This window comes from Aulonocara sp. 'chitande type north' Nkhata Bay, linkage group LG13, assembly GCF_057382095.1.
Source record: "Aulonocara sp. 'chitande type north' Nkhata Bay isolate Kocher_YH1m ecotype deep benthic linkage group LG13, A_spYH_male_GT1.1, whole genome shotgun sequence".
Lineage (NCBI taxonomy): Eukaryota > Metazoa > Chordata > Actinopteri > Cichliformes > Cichlidae > Aulonocara > Aulonocara sp. 'chitande type north' Nkhata Bay.
Window position 1 is genome coordinate 10,139,596 of NC_141356.1, and position 17,622 is coordinate 10,157,217.

General features: G+C 41.1%; 1 protein-coding gene and 1 long non-coding RNA gene across 2 annotated transcripts in view; one reads left to right on the forward strand and one right to left on the reverse strand.

Annotated features, from left to right (window-relative positions):
- LOC147315680 (uncharacterized) overlaps positions 1-17,622 on the reverse strand; it is a 57,635-nt gene that overhangs the window by 9,854 nt on the left and 30,159 nt on the right. The window lies entirely within an intron of this gene.
- On the forward strand, positions 9,159-16,013 carry btbd3b (BTB (POZ) domain containing 3b). The gene is made up of 4 exons (XM_086258653.1): positions 9,159-10,113; positions 11,030-11,120; positions 12,840-12,958; positions 13,632-16,013. The coding sequence occupies exons 1-4, from the start codon at positions 9,803-9,805 to the stop codon at positions 14,662-14,664; spliced, it is 1,554 nt and encodes a 517-aa protein (XP_086114779.1). The 5' UTR covers positions 9,159-9,802; the 3' UTR covers positions 14,665-16,013.

Below are 17,622 nucleotides of genomic sequence, written 5' to 3' on the forward strand. Positions count from 1 at the left end.
TCGCCCAGGGAGATATGGACAGGAGATCGACAAGATAGCTAGGGGCTAAATTATTTATAATTTTAAAGGGGAGCAACAATATTTAAAATTCGATACGATATTTTATGGGTAACCAATGCAAATCAGCAAAAACGGGGGTGACAGAGGCATGCTTTCTAGTACCAGTGAGGAAATATTTTAACTATTTAAAAATAACAGATATTACACTAAATGAAAGATTCATGATTTGGGAGACACCAGAAAGACAAGCAGAGGTGCGGTGAATAATTTAAATTCACCGAATCAAAAATTACATGAATAATAAACAAACAAATCCACAAACAATCATGATCATCACAGGCCAGGAATAAAATAAAAAAAATCAAAAGTCAACACTGCTTCAAGAACTACTCACAGAGATATTTTCAGAGACTGGAGGCTGCATTGCTGTCTATATAAAACTGAGTGTGGTCTGTTTGCTCTGGGCAATATCCTTCCTCCTGCCGGGTTTACCAAAACCTCTGCAGAGGTGTCCAGTGACATGAGCTGTCACTTCAGTGTTAAATTAATGCTGGGAAAAACTAAAAGTTGTGTGTGACTATCAGTGTTGGGGTAAAGATTAGATTCCTGTTAATATATTATGATTGCATTATGTAACAATTAATCACAATAAATCTTTTAAAGATATTTGCCAAGAGAAAACAGACAGCGCGTTGGGGTCTCTCCCCATCTTTGCATATTTGCGGTCAAACTGAAACAAGGTAGAAAAGGATACTTTCCAAACCGTGGCAGCGCCTGGACTTCAGCCAGTGAAAATCAATCCAAGGACCTGGCAGCTATCACTCTGAGTGTAGAAGACCTGGGTAGCTTCCTGTAGCGGCCTCAGCGCCCACACATCAGAAGCATCTCTTCATGGAGATCTTAAGGAACATCACGCTGAGAGAACATTAAGCATTTCTGCTGCAAAGCTTTCTAACAGCCTCAGTGATCTATGCAAGGCAGATAAGCTGTGTCCGGACTGGATTAGTATTGCAGGACAATCAATGTTGGTTATGTAATTTAGCACATTCCACGTCAGTGGTTTTAATGAATAATATGAGCTCATAAAGTACTGCTTTATGATTCTCATAAATTATCGAGGAAGCATATCCTTTAAGTCAGGCTCCAGAATGCTGCCAAAAGTGTTTGTAATTCAAATATTGATTTTAGGTAAACGATAGTAGAATTAGAAAGTGAATGAAAGAAATCCTGTACTTCCTGTGTGGATGTATGAGCAGTGATAATCACAAATAATCTAGATCTTCACAGGACTACACTTGCTGAAAATTACCAGTGAAAGCCTTCACTGCTCCAACTGTCTGCCAGCACTAAATGCAACTGAAAGAGGGTTTTACAGAAGCGCCACACTGCAGCATCACCGACTAGACTGAGATTGCACTTTCAGGTACATTCTGCTTTTTAAAAACTTTTCCCCAGACAAATTTCAGCATGAGTAATATCCTGACTCCCACTACACTTTAACAAAAACACTTTAAGGTTTAGAAATCAGAAACTAAAAATCCTTTTCCATTACCCCCCTGAACTCTTCCTATAATGAGCTGTCACTTGTGGAACAGCCGGTCCTCTGGTTTTTGCAGCCTACCTGCTACTCTGTGTCCAATAGCTGCAAGCTTGCACTGGAAAGCCAGAATACGAGTTCCAGATGAGACATTTTGGTCAGGATGTCCCTAACTGTCGTTGCAGTCTTAAGTTAAATTGAATCGTTAGGTTTTAATTTAACACATTCATTACTATCTGAAACAACTTCTCACTGGGTCGAGTGAGAAGCGGAAAACATACCACTTGACATTCTCAGTTATTTCAGACATATTATTGTAACAAAGATATTTGCAAAGTATGTGTGAAGAGTTTTAAATCGGTGTCTCACTATGCACCTGAGTAGAGTTTTGTAAATATGTGTAAATTTGTGACTGTGTGAAGGAAAGTGCAAATGTGTTCACATTTGCAAGTACAGTGTATTAAAGAAAGTGTGAAACTGTGAAAGGGTATACAAATCTTCTGTCTTCCTGTACAGGAATATACAAATCTCCGTGTGTTGTTTTCTTTGTAGATGCTGTTTTCTTTGTGGACTGCTGACCTGTGCTGCTACTGCTGGAAAAAAATGATGCGCGTTAAGCGTGAGGATCGAACTGGGGGGTGTAATTATTTTCTGATTTATAATGTGTAAATATCTCGATGTCATCAGCTGAAAGGAACACCGGGCTGAAGCAAACAAACTCTATGTATGAATCCAATATGCTTATTAATCCAATATGCTAGATTGTTCTTTAACCTCTGTATTTACAATTATTTACATGCACTCATCACAGGCATAAATTTCATGGTAATTCGGGGCTTTTAATAGTTTCTTTGAACTGTTCTTTCTCTGGGATGGAATTATTGTACAGCATTAATTACTCTAAAAAAACAAGATTTGCACACGTTTGTATTTATTTTGGATTTTCTGTCAACCCCACAGGGTCAAACGTATAGATACGGGTGCAAATATCTACATATCATCTTTTAATAAGTGGAGCTGAAAGTTCCACAATGTATTTTAATTTGACAAGACCAAAGATTATTAACATCATGGTACTTTTTCTTTGAAAAAGATTAGTTTGACAGCACTAATTGGGTAGACTGAACTCAGTGAAGATGCACAAAGGGGAATTGTAGCTTTATATAAGTTGTGAACGTCTTGTGGCGTCATTTCTAAACAATTCTGCATGTGAATACAAGTTCAGACCTGTCACTTATTTGACTTCCATCTGCCACTGAAGGTGCTCAAGAACTTCTACTCCTGCACCATCGAGAGCGTCCTGGCGGCAAACATCTGCACCTGGTTTGGGAACAGCACCAAGCAGGACAGACGAGATCTGCAAAGAGTGGTGCGCTCAGCCAAACGCATCATTCAATCAGAGCTCCCTGACCTGCTGTCCATCTACACCAAGCGGTGCAAGTCCAAAGCTAGGAAGATTATGATGGACCTCTCCCATCCCAACAATGGACTCTTCTCACTGTTGAGGTCTGGGAAGCGCTTCTGCTCCCTTAAGGCCAAAACAGAGAGAATGAGGAGGAGCTTCTTTCCCCAGGCTATTCGGGCCCTGAACCAGGTGTAGGACTGGACTCTCCCACACACGTCACTATAAGACTGGACTCTCACACACGTCACCACACGCACCACCACACATTTCCTATAATCCTATAATTCCTATAATTTATAATCTTTATAATCTCTTCTGCTATTTGCACATTCTTTACTGTAAATTCCTAAGTTAATTTGTAAATTTTGTAGTAAACTGTAAATTGTAAATATTGTAAAACGTTTTTTCTGTCATTTAATGGTCGGGCATTGTACAGCTACAAGCATTTTACCCCCATGTCATACTGTGTATGGTTGTGTGTGTGTGACAAATAAAATTTGAATTTGAGCTATTTGGTCACATCGAAGCAGTATGTTTGATAAAAGTCAGGCTTTCAAACCGAAGAACACTATATCAGCTGTCAATTATGCGTATATAGCATCATGCACTAGGGCTGTTTAGCTGGAAGTGGTAGGGTACACTGCACAAAGTGGATGGGATAATGAAGAAGGGGGACTACCTTCAAATAATTAAATTTCACATCAGATCAACAGCCAGATAGTTGAAACTTGGACACAACTGGATGTTTGATCTCAAACACACACCAAAACTGGTTTTGGAATAGCTAAAGCAGTCTAATTCTGCAAAGACGCGTAGAAAAATATCCAACCAGAATTGTGCCAGGAGCTTGTTTATGGCTACCAAAAGGGTCCAGTCGATGCACAACTTCCTACCTATTTGACCAAATATTAGTGGGGGTGCATGGATATATTTGATCCTGTATGTATATATATTTTGACTTTGTGTGGGTTGGATAAAATCCAAAAGAGAACCACATTTCTTCATCAAATTGTCATTAAAGACCTATGCTGTACAATCTTTCCACCCTGTTCAAAGAAATAATTAAAAGATTGAAATTACTAGGACATTCATGCCCATGATTAGTTTATCTTAACTTCTGGCCACAACTGAAACTTTAAAAACAAATGTACATCTTTTATTATGAGTGAAAACTGAGTCACGAAAAACAGCTAATTCAAATAAACTTCAAGTACAGTAAAACAGTAGAGAAATCAGGTGGATACAACATCAGATAGTAATAAAACCCATCCTGCAGCATAGCTCGCGCACACACCAAACACCATCTATCAAGGTCTTTCAAGGTTTCCCAGTTGCTAACACAAATGTCAAGATCTTTCAGCTTAATTACCAATTTAATACATGCAGCGCCAATAAGCTGGTTTACACACACAAGCCAGTAACAGTTTCCGACAATAAGTTGCAAGGTCAATGGTCTAGACAACAAATAAAAAGTGCCGTGATTGAGCTACACTGCCAAATTACCCGAAGGGCACAATACGTAATACATCTGCGAAGACCATCTCACATCACATGCAAAACATTTAATCACAATGAAAATTATGGCTACTGGGTTTTATGTGACAGCAGCGAGAGGGTTATGAGTGAGCAATGGTGGAAAGTGTGTGGGAGTCAGCGTGTGAGCATGTGGTGGGCCAGGGTTATAAGGTCTTCTCTACACTGTCATTACTGTGTCCACGCACTCAGCAGTAGCAGCGCGTGCACATAAACACGAATAGACATGCACAGACACACAATCGCATAGCTCCGGGACAGATGCATAAGGATAGTGGAAATGTGTGGGGGAATGTATCCATGCTAAAACAGCTGTTCCTGTGCATGTGATCCAAGAGTCTTTTGGCTCCTCCAGCCCACCAACAGTTTCTGTGTATTTCTGTGCTTTCTAGGCGAGTAAAATTACCCCCATACATCTTCTGCCTGTGACATATTGATTGTGAGCCAAAGGAGAGGCTATCATCTCATCTATGGTCTTGTTGTCTTCTCTGGTGTGTTAGGCTATTTGTTAGACAGGACGTTGTTAAAAATTCCCTTTGATAATCGACGTTGATTGGTTTTTCTAAAGAAATCTTTTATGTGCCATTGTTAAAACTAATTCTGACAAGCTGATTATGCAACAGAGGCTAAATCTGGAATGACAGGCAAAATTAATCCTCTGATGCTCGATGTGAAGAAGCAGGGGAAACTGGAGAGTGCAGTATTAGAAAGAGGGTATCGATAAATGACACGTTTTAATTTCATAAACACGCATCACGTTGCGTTTTAACTTGCACGCACACACGCACACAAACTGTGTTGTGTTTGACTGCCTGCTCACTCCTGGACGCCGCCGACTAGCAGCTCTATTTTTCAGGAGCCTTAAGCCCCATCTCTGGGCAGACGCCATCATCCCCCCCCCCCCAATTCCACCTGTCAGGTGCCCTTGCCTGCTTTAACAGTGGCAGCAGAAGGGGGAAGGCTACTGGGAATGTGGGGGGAGGCACTGGACGAGTTGTTGGATCCTGTCCCTGCATTCGTGTGCCAGGCGTGCATCACAGTTCATTTCGCAGCCTCCTCTTTCCTCCACTGTGCTCAGCCAAGCCTCTCAGCAGGTGTCTCTCTGCAGAAGAGTTTTGCCACTACTCGGAACAGCATCTCTGTGCTCCAGCTCACAAATGGCAAGCAGCCACTTCCGCAACATAATTAATGACCCTAGTACTCAGTGAGTTTTGAAGAAATTATACTTAGATCCTCCCACAAAACTCCATTAATATCACTCATGTTCACTAATATTTTAACACCGAAAACTTACAACTCTGGTCTCTTGCATAAGTGCATGCAGTTGTCTGGCTACATTCTGAAAATGTAGCCCTGCACATCACTTCTCGTTTATTTGTTCTGTATAGGAAACTTTTTGGAAATTTAAATAAGCTAAAGAGCAACTTTCAAATACTTAGGTATCTTCCTAACAACTGCCGTATCCGTTTCTACTTTGTCCAGCTTTTCTGGCTTGTATGCATTGCACACCGGCTGCACCGGTTACTTCTTAGAAGATGAAGGTGTCCTGGTATACCTACTTTGAAGATAAAGGTGTTGCTTTGAGTACGGTCATCAAGAAGCAATCAACAAAGGCACAGCTGGACTTCTGCTGCTTATTAACTTCGCCTTTTGAAGTTGATAAACCCGAGGTTGGAGCAACGCGGGGCCTTGAAAATATGAGGGAAATGTTTAAACCGCATACCTGCATGAAGAAAATAAGACGATTTAATACTTTAAGTGCACTGCTTTCATACTACTACCTCAAAAACACGCAAGAATAACACGTTTGGCACTGGCTCTATCAGTAATTATTTTTAATTATTAAAGATTAAAATATGACTTGTAGTGTCAGCCTATTCTTGAGTAAAATCATCAACATTTAATCGTCGGTGATTCAAGAACTGCTATAAATTTTTGTCCACAATGCTGATTGCTGCTCTACGTTAATGTTTTCCTTTTCTGTGAAAAAGGCTGACTGTGTGATTAGAAAGTGTGAGACAAAAAGGTGATGTTGACGCTGTGACAAACACCATCATTATTTCCTCCTCTCACTCCCAGCCTGAATGTGTGAATAACAAGATTACATTTTCTGCTGATGAATGGAGGGAAAATGTAATTAAAGAATGCAGGAAGCCATTTAAGGTGATATATAGTGACACTCTATTTATCGTGTACTGTACGGCTGCTTCACCACGATGCCAGATAAATCACAAAACTGTCAGTTTTAACATGTGTATTCTGTCACCGGTTATCCATATTGCCTCCTAAAAACACTACACAGCTTTAATGTAGCGTTTAGTGGTGACACTGGATTGCTGTGAAATATTTAAATCAAAAGATGCACAGATACATTAGACCTTTTCATTTACTGTCCCTATTGTTGGTCTGCATGTTACATTTCTGTCCTGCTGTTGCTTGTGGAAGTGGTTACCAGGGTAACATCTCTAGTGGCCTGCAATTTGAGAGTATGTTGCCCTGTAATGCTGGCTCCATGTTACCATAGCAAATTTTCTGTGTTCTACAGGGTGCACTGTAGAGGGGACTTAGTGGGCTAATGCTCCTCAGCGCAACAAACACTAAGACAGTTAATTAAGGTTTATGGAAAAATCAATACAGTGACAGTGGTTCAGGGAAGACTTTCTCTATTAAATCTATTCACCTTATCTTGTTCTTTTTGTCAGTTTTATTCTCACTCTTACAAATATAATATGTTATTTTACACCAATGAACAGCATTTAATAGCTGTGATAGCGCTGCCTAAAATAGTACTGTTATAAATGTACGTGTACACAGTAGCAGGAGTGGCAACAGCAACATGCTATGAAATAAAGGAAATTAAACGCCGGATCGCTACACCATATATGTCTGCAAGGCCATTTAAACCACCGGCAAACTACTGAATCGTCCCAGACGTTTAAACAGAATCCCTACTGTGCTCAGGATTAACTAAACAAAACCAAAAAAAGCAGGGAAAAATATGAGTCATGCATTTTAATTCATCTACTGTTTACTATTCTTTGAAGATGGCTTCTTGACAGCTACCCTTTCAATGAAATAATTTCTGATGATGCTCCATTGGATGTCTCATGTCCTGTGTCAGGTCTTTACTGGAAGGACATGATTTTCAGGCTCTATAGATGTTGTTTTTAGGACTACCATTTCTTCTTTTGTTCTCCACTAGTCCAGTTTTGTCAGATTTTCTAAGAACACATTTCACACTGTGCCAAGATATGCCAAGTTTTCTGCTAATAGTTCTCTTTTTTGTTGCAAAAACAATCTTTTATTTCTTTTAAACTGTGTTGTCTTTGGCATTTTTCATGGATTCAACCAAAGAAATGAGAAGAAATTATGTGTTTTTGTGACAGGCTGCTGGAAATAAGTCCCTAAAGGTGCAATTTAGAATAGGATCCTTTCTAAGTTGTCTGTTCACACAGCACTAGTTCATCATTTGAGTTAGGTGCTTTTTTTATGCTTGAATGATTCATAGGTCAGTATTAAGTGGTTAAACAAACAAAAGAAAGATTTCTTTGAAAATGGTCAAGTACCAGGAGTGGACTGAAAAAAAGTGAACAACCAACCAACATCCAAAGAAAATCATAAGAAAGACATTCGGAAAGCCTGGAGAACTACTGCTCAAAACCACTTAAATATAAGAAAGTCTGGCTCCTTGGAAGCAAAACATGAAGAAATGATGGTTGGCTTAAGACTTTTGTATAATACTGAATGTCAGCGAAATATTTTAAACCACCACCGCCGCCAAGCGGCTAAATCCTCCCTTCAGTTTAAACAGAATCCCCACTGTGCTCAGGTCTAACTAGCGTAAAAGAGCAGAGGGGAAAATATGCATCATGTTGTACACTGTGTAGAGAGTTCAGAGATTCATGTACTCTCCTGAAGAGATGACCTAACAAGGAAGCCTAAGTGCAAGCACATATTTGCCTTTTGAGTACTTCAAAACAAAAAAGGCTCTAAGAAAAGATCTTTGTTCTTACTAAAAAGCAAAGAAAAAAAGCTATTAATTAAAACTGAAATATTAAATGCTTTGGGGATATTTACACATTGTAACATGTTACAAGATCAAATTCTACAAACAAAAATATCCTGAGTATAACTAGGTTTTTGGCATGAATGGGCATGCTGTAAATCTTTTACTGATTGAAGTCTACTAAGGTTTTGCAGAGGTAAGAAGTCTCATCAAAGCAGCCCAGGTGAAAAATGAAGTTCAAATTCAACTGTTTGTGTAAATGTACGGAAACCTCATTTAAATAACGAGTGATTGTCAGACCACTCAAGAATTAGACAAATCCTGCCCTTAAAAAGCCCCTGTAACTTTACATTGTTCTTTTGCATTATAACATAGTCTCCATTTACTGGACTCAATGCTGCTGCTTCATGTAAAGGAACCACAGACAGTAAAGCCGGAGATAAATATATCATTCTTATGGGGCATGGCTGTCACTTTAATTGAGTTTAATTGACATTCACTATTGCATATTCAAGTATGTGCTGCTATAGGCTGCATTAGCCAATCATGAATGCTGTGTGTTGCCATTGGCTGAGCTCCGGAGAGAGCCATGTACTGTGCTGAGAGAGGGTGGGGAGTGGTGGTGGTAGTGGGGGGGTCTCCTCCGCCTCCTCTTCCTCCTCCTCTCTCTCTGCACTCTCTCATTCAACCTCTGTAGTCAGCAGAATGAGAGGCTGAGCAGAGCGGAGCAACACGGCATCCACGGCTACAGCATCCTGCAGAGGACTCTTGCTCCATGGAGGAGAGGAAGGGGAAAGAGGCCGTGTTGGAGAAAAACGAGTAGATCAACACATGAAAAGAGAGCAGAGAGGGGAGGGAAAGCACAGAAGGAGTAAGAGCGCGAAATGAAAGGAACTGATTAAACAGCGTTGTTGAGGACCACTGCAGCTATACTAAATCTGGAGCTGTCAGGCCAACCCTCAGCGAAGCAGTGAGTGAGAGAGGCGAGCAGAGGAGAGAAAAAGAAGTGATTTAGAGAGCTGATCTCATCACTCTGGACTAACAGGGATGGGACCCACAAGAGCCTCTCCGTCAGCAGATCAAACTTCACACAGGAAAAGTGCCTTTCAATCACCAGTGTGAACCTGCCTCTTTAGAGGAGAGAAGGGAGTTATTCTATTAGTTCCCTAAAGGTCATACAAACCTCGCACAGGATCTTTGACTGCTGCGCTGCTGAGTGCAGCTCAAGTCTCCGCTGTCCTCGCTCCCCCATCGCACCTGCCTGCTCCCGGTGAATGTTTTCTCTGCATGCACACTCACTGCTCGGCAGTTGAACACACTCATGGTCGATGCCAAGGGAAGGAACATGAAATGTCTGACTTTCTTCTTAATGCTTCCTGAGTCAGTGAAAAGCAAGTCAAGTAAAAGCTCCAAGAAAGGGAATGCGAGTGGCAGCTCCAAGCTGCCCCCAGTCTGTTATGAGATAATCACACTTAGGAGCAAGAAAAAGAAGAAGATGGCAGCGGATATTTTCCCCACCAAAAAGCCGGCATCCACCACCACAGTGCAACAGTACCAGCAGCAGAACCTCAACAACAACAACACAATTCAGAACTGTAACTGGCAGGGACTCTACTCCACTATAAGAGAGAGGTAAGGAAAATCTGCAAGTTTTATTAACATTTAGATCAAAAAGATGAATTGGACGATTAAATTTGAGAATGTCCCATAAAGTCTAATTGGTTTACTGAATTGCACCCGTCTTACGATTAAAAATGTACAACAAAACACTTCTACTAAAGTAGTAGGCGTGACGGGTGGTGCCTGTGTTTGTGAGTGCATGTAGGTTTGAGCAGGGGTGGGTGATATCTCTGCCCTGCCCTCCATCTGACAGGGGAACTCTGTTTACACCCTCTTTGCCTCCTGCAGACTTTGCCGCTCTGACACAACAGAGGGCGGACAGTCACAGCGAGTGCGTTTTTTTAATGCACAACAGGCGGAGGGCCGATCTGTACTAAAAGCAAAATATTTACCTTGGCCTATCAGTAAAGGATCCCAGCAGTCCAGCGCAAAATGTGTGTTTTCTGACCCGGCTTTGTTGTCTCTCCAGAACATCATGGGGCTGTTTACCCACCCCTGTGACATGTTCCACTGCTCAATAATATATGAACGCAGCTTTATTGTTGGTCCCATTCTTTCACGGTGGGGATTTTCCACTGACTTCATCATCTTCTCCCTCTGTCTTTATGTGGAAAGAATGAATAAAAGAACATAAGGATAAAAATGATGAGCTTTCATTGCTCTGTGCGAGACTAAAATTTTAATTTAAGCACCTGGCACACTTTGCACACTCATAAAACTTGTGTTTAGAGTGTTTAGAATAACAGGAAAGATCAGAGTAAATGTGATGTATGATATTTGGTTTAATTTCTGCTAAAAGCTACAATCCCTATTTGGTAAAAGGTTAAATTAAACAGAAAGAAAATCCTTAATGTGCCTTAAAATCACCTAATTTTCTGTTTGTACCCTCCTCCCGCTCCCTCCTTTTTTTTTTTCTTTCCCTTTGTAGAAATTCTGTGATGTTCAACAATGAGCTGATGGCAGATGTTCACTTTGTTGTGGGTCAGCCTGGAAGGACCCAGCGACTTCCGGGACACAGAGTAAGAATTTTAGCATCAAGTGAAGTTGCACTAAAAGGCTGGAAAATGAACAAACAAGCAGCCACGCAGGCTGGCCCATTGTTGCTCATATCATAGAAGCTTGAAAAAAAACATCTTTCCTCTTTGCCAGCTATAATGAAACTGATTCCTTTTGTGCTCCACCATCACTTCCGCACCATGTGTCTTTTCGAGACAGTCCTCAATTATTTATGTAAATGAGGCTGAAGGATGGAGGCACAGAGTGAGCGAAGGAGGAAGGGCTATCCTCTTCAGCGGTCGTTTCGCGCAGGATGGAGCGTCTTTGTCTCCGCTTTAGCTCAGCTTTTCATGAAAATGCTCTGCAATTACTCAACTTTTAATCAAACACCCCCAACAGCACACCGTAACAATGATCAGACGCAGAGTGAGGCACGTCCATGTGTGCGCCTCGCACCCTGCACAAACTTTTGTCTTTAACCGAGTATCCTTTAGGTTTGACGCGACAATGCAATTTCTAGTGTAAATACAGCTGTTGGACTGTTTAGTCCACCATCTGACCTCATTATTTTTTTATGATTAGCGCATAAATCATTTAAAAGTCATTTCTGCTGTTTGATTGTGATTAGAACAGTCGCATGAATTTGTAAGCGCACAAATTTCCACATCAACAGGCTCCGAATGGCTCTGCACGGGTCATTTTTAATGTTCTTTACATGGGACCAAAATGTGTAATCCATGAATGGTAGCTGCAATGCACTTTGTACACTTTAGAGCGCAGTTATGGAAGGACACTGACTCGACTGTGCTTTATGCTGAGGCATTATGGCAACGAGATATGACACTCAGTGCAACAATCTTTATCGTGTCCAGTAGGCAGGAGATTGAATATGCCTCATGATCTGCTTTTTGTTAACAGCTCTATCATAGTGGGATGGAGGGTGGAAGTAGAAACAGTCATTTATGTCGATATCTTTAAAAAAATAAAGAGCCGCAAGGTGAGAATAATATTATTCCAATATGCAGCGTATGGATTCTTGTCTCTAAACGCACATCAAAGAGCATCTGTCTTTCAGCTGACCTTGCTTAATGAAAATAAGCATGAATTTCAGAGTATGACAACAGCCACAAAAACAACGGCATTGTTTCCAAAAACCCTTAGATTTGCAAGGTTTATTTTCGACTAGTGCACATGCAGTTCACTTTGGAGAAATTCTGTGTTCTTTATACCACCCACATATCCACCTACACACACTTGTGCCGCGCACACACACACGTATGCACAACACAGGCATGAACACAGAGACCTTAAACTCAGGTTTAATAACAGAATTCATAGCATTGTCTAATAAACTATTAGTCACACAGTCATATTGAGTTGCATGTGATTTCATCATACATTTAGATGACTCATTAGTTTCAGAAATTGAACTTCTGCTGCACTCGGTTCAGTAGTGTCACAAGCAAATACAAGTCTTCTTCATTAGAAAATTGCATCCGTGCCCTGAGGGGACACAGTAATTGTCTAAGCAGCGCTGAGAAAATCAACAGGTGCGATTTTGCCAACGCACAAAGGGATTTGTGTTGTTACGTGAATGCACTGAGATTCCCCACTTCAAATAATCTTCCTCCATTTTCCAGATGTTAGTACATGTCACATGAATTACACTGACGTCACAGATAAACTGTTTTCATTTTGGTTTTTCCCATCCGTCACTCTGTTTTCTTTGCTTCTTTCAACAGTATGTGTTGGCTGTGGGCAGCTCGGTGTTTCATGCCATGTTTTACGGTGAACTTGCTGAGAACAAGGATGAAATCCACATACCAGATGTGGAACCGGCAGCATTTCTGGCAATGCTGAAGTAAGGATTCTCTAAATTCTTCCTTCGACTGGGCCCGTTGACCTCGTAGTGCTTTAGTTGAACAAGCGGTCCATGGGTAAAAAAAAAAGAATAATTTGATAAGACTGATCTGTATCTATTTCTCTGGCAAATCTCAGATAAAACTGTTAAGTAAGCCTTGACAGACAAATGAGATGAAGTGTTCTTTATATATCTCAGGGACAGAATCTATATCTGTCTGTTGTACTTGTTCATTTCATTATACTTTCAAATTTTCCTGTTGAATCCCAGGATAGTTTTTCTACCTCCTCGTTGCCTTCCTTTCATCACTTTTATTTCTGAGTTTTGTTTCTCTGTCCTTCCAGGCAAACTGTGATAGGTGGTAGACACAGACGTAGGAGGAATACTATTATGTTGGCCAGTTTGATAAGTTTGCGCTGCGATTTTTTTTTATCTGGCGAGAATCTCATTTCGTTCCTCTCTTAAATATTTTTGAACAGATACAGGAAAGTTTTGCTTACAGCACTTCAATGTCAATCACTTTCAGTCATAAGAAACTAAAAATAAACCTCAAATGCATTATTGTTTGAATCATGTCATCTAAATTAACGATCATAGAAAACACATTTACACCGTGCCGTTTTCTTGTCATTTCTCCGGTGTTTGCTGAGAAATTCCTATTTTATGTCAACAGGTACATTTACTGTGATGAAATTGACCTGAGTGCTGACACAGTGTTGGCCACTCTTTATGCTGCCAAGAAGTACATTGTCCCTCACCTGGCACGTGCCTGTGTCAACTTCCTGGAGACCAGCCTGAGTGCCAAGAACGCCTGCGTGTTGCTCTCTCAGAGCTGCCTGTTCGAGGAGCCAGAGCTGACGCAGCGCTGCTGGGAAGTGATTGATGCCCAGGCCGAGCTGGCGTTACGTTCAGAGGGCTTCTGCGACATTGATGCCCAAACCCTGGAGAGTATCCTACAGCGGGAAACACTCAACGCTAAAGAGATAGTGGTATTTGAGGCTGCACTTAGCTGGGCAGAGGCCGAGTGTCAGAGACAAGAGCTCACCTCATCGACTGACAACAAGCGTAAGGTTTTGGGCAAGGCCATGTACCTGATACGTATCCCTACGATGGCTCTGGATGATTTCGCCAATGGAGCAGCCCAGTCGGGTGTGCTGACGCTTAATGAGACCAATGACATCTTCCTATGGTATACAGCTGCCAAGAAGCCAGAGATGCAGTTTGTCAGTCAGCCTAGGAAGGGCCTCACCCCCCAGCGTTGCCACAGATTCCAGTCCTGTGCCTACCGAAGCAATCAGTGGCGCTATCGGGGCCGCTGTGACAGTATACAGTTTGCAGTGGATAAAAGAGTTTTCATTGCTGGGTTTGGACTGTATGGATCTAGCTGTGGCTCAGCAGAGTACAGCGCCAAGATTGAGCTGAAACGTCAAGGAGTACTGCTTGGACAAAACCTCAGCAAATACTTCTCTGACGGTTCCAGCAACACTTTCCCGGTGTGGTTTGAGTATCCGGTCCAGATTGAGCCAGATACCTTCTACACCGCCAGCGTGGTTCTCGACGGGAATGAGTTGAGCTACTTTGGACAGGAAGGAATGACAGAAGTACAGTGCGGGAAAGTAACATTTCAATTCCAGTGCTCGTCAGACAGCACTAACGGCACTGGGGTGCAAGGAGGGCAGATCCCAGAACTTATCTTCTATGCTTGACGAGACCTGGTTAACCTTCTGGCTGATTCTCAGTGCACTTTTGAAAATGGAAATGTATCACTTTGTGCATAGTGTCACCTTCTGTTATTTATTTTTGTCACTATTGTGCAGGAAAAAAAAAATCAGATCTCAGACCTGTGAAAGGGTCTTATGTGTTTTGGAATTTAGCAAGTGGTCCACTTGAGTAGGACCATATATTGTATATGTTTCAAGATGTGGATTTACACAAATACACCAATGAACTGGTCTTAACCTCCCAAAAAACAACAAAAAAGCAGACATCTTGCACTAAATGTGCCTGTAGATAGTAATATATTGTACATTCTGAAATGTATATATAATTCCACAACTGTGGCCAGTGCTGCCCACAAAGAAATCATATATAATGAATACGCCACAGTATGTTTATTATTTCTATGCTTGCATAGAAGGCACATATAGAGCAGCAATACTTCACATTCTACATTGTATGATGAACATTTCATGTCACGACATCATCGGCATCACAAAGGAAGTGAAAGTGGCTGTGTGACATTCAAAACCAACACCAAATTTCAAGTCACGATTCCATCAAAAAAAAAACAACAACAACAAAAAAAAACGCACTACTGATTCCTGTTGTATGTACGAACCATTTGAGAAGTTTCAATCTGACTCTTGATTGATTCTTTGACTGTAGTAACAGGGCACTTAATGAGGGCTTAAGGGGTCTTAGATTAGGGAGCACTAGATATAAGCCACACAACCCCTCTGTAGCATGTTGCTCTACACCTACACCCACTCCACTGAGGTTCCATTATCTTTACAGTTAACATTAGGACTTCTGGCTACTCACTACTACATGGTAGACCAAGGGATTTCTTTGATTTTCTATCTAAACCTGTCTGCACTGGAGTACTTACAGCATGGGCAAAGCGGCTCCATTTCATCTGATGTGTACTACTAATTGTTCTGGCGCCTTGGTTTTGTTTACAGTGAAAAAGATCAACATTGATTCTGTGTTAGAAGCCGTTTATGGACTTTTACTTCCCTTAAAAACCCTGCGCACTCTGAACTGCTGAGCACTCCCTCCCAATGTGATCGTACAGTATCAGTATTTGCAGAAGCATACTGTACATGCTACAGAATTGCACTGATGTTGGTTTGTAAATGAATTTGTTTTGTTTTACTCCAGCGAGGGAGTTTGTTTTGATTTTATTTTCTTATTTGCTGTGCTACTGAATATTCGCCTGCTGATGACAGTGGACGGGTAAACTGGTGTTCATGTCCTGTGTTTACGTGCTACAGTGCTGGGAGACCGACGAATGTGTATGGTTGTTGATGATGGAAATAAACAAAAAGAAGTGGTGCGTGCTGGCTGTGTAGCCCATCTGTAAAAAGTGATAAAGCTACGTACTTTGCCTGAAATTAGGAGGGGCGACAGATGATGCCCATTGGCACTGCAGTGATTTACAATGCCAAGAAGAACTCTGTTGATTGATGATGCCTGTCTTCATCCAACTTTTACATCCTGTCTGTCAAACTAACTCCGTCTCCTGATTAAACACGCAATATTACACCTCACAGCTTAGCCAATATTGTATGCCATCTTGCCTGCCATTATAAAGAATGGCTCCTTAAGGCCATCACATCTCATGATTCAAAAGATAGAAAACAAATCGAAAAACAATCTCAAAGCACCAAAGTTTTTCTTTCACAGCTTGGCTGCTTGACCCAGAGTTGATCTTGAAGCATCTGTCTCCTGAGATGAACCCAAAAATTTAATAGATGATAAAACAATAAAGTAAAGGCAGATTTTTAATTCTCTCCGATTGCCTGATATGCTATAAAACTCCCAAACAAGTGTCATTGGTGGAATATATATAAGCAAATCTTTGTGAGCTGTGCATTCAAAATGATAATCCCTCCTGGGAACTCAGGGCAGGTACTTGATTACAAAGGCACTCGATAATACCGGGACTAGGTTTGACACTGGCAATGAGCATAAGGTTCTTGATGAATTGAGCTAAATCAGTTGGGGTTGCTTGGTGCTTTAGTGCAATTTTTCATGACTGTGGCACTGATGTTGTAAGCAAAATCATTAATTGTATTAAAGGAGGTCGGGGACTAAAATGTGCCAGGACTCCTGGCCTCCATTCGACACACACACACACACACACACACACACACACACACACACACACACACACACACACACACACACACACACACACACACACACACACACTTTATAACTGTGACAGATCGGCTGATGAAAAAGACAATTCAAGTACACTTTCGATTTCGCAGAATGTTAATTAACATTTATAACACAAACAACCCCAGTGCAGGGATTACTGAATTCGTGTCACCTTCGATGCAAAAGCAAAACCCCCACATCACTGGAGAGAGCTCTCCTCACTTTGTTCTCCTGGAACAGCAGCTACTGAAGCCCATCAATTTGCTTTTTTTTTTTTTTTCAGAGTTATTCACAGTCAGCTCAGATGGCAGGAGATCTGCCAGAGGCTACCAGCTCACTGCCAGAGCTGCGGTGGGAACACCTCTGCTCTACGTGGCGCACATTACCAAAAACGACTACTGGATCAATAACAAGACTTCAATCAGCAATTGAATCGGGGGTTCTAATTACTCACAATTGCACGCTATATATTTCAAAACCCTCAAAGATATAAATCTATCACGCACTCCTTATGCGCTTAGGCTATGTTTAATAAAAACAATATTTTTATTTTATGGGAGGTGACAATTACTATGGGAACCCATTTTAATTATAAGAATGAAATGCAATTAAATCCTACTTGGCCAAGAATAAAATGCATGGTTAGGCCTCTAATTAGGATGACTTTGTCAATAGAGGGAAACATATCACTGATAAGCAACTCAGTACTTTCATCCAAATAAGCAAACTGCTAAAAAACAATGCTGGATAAGAACTTGCTATATATATATATATATATA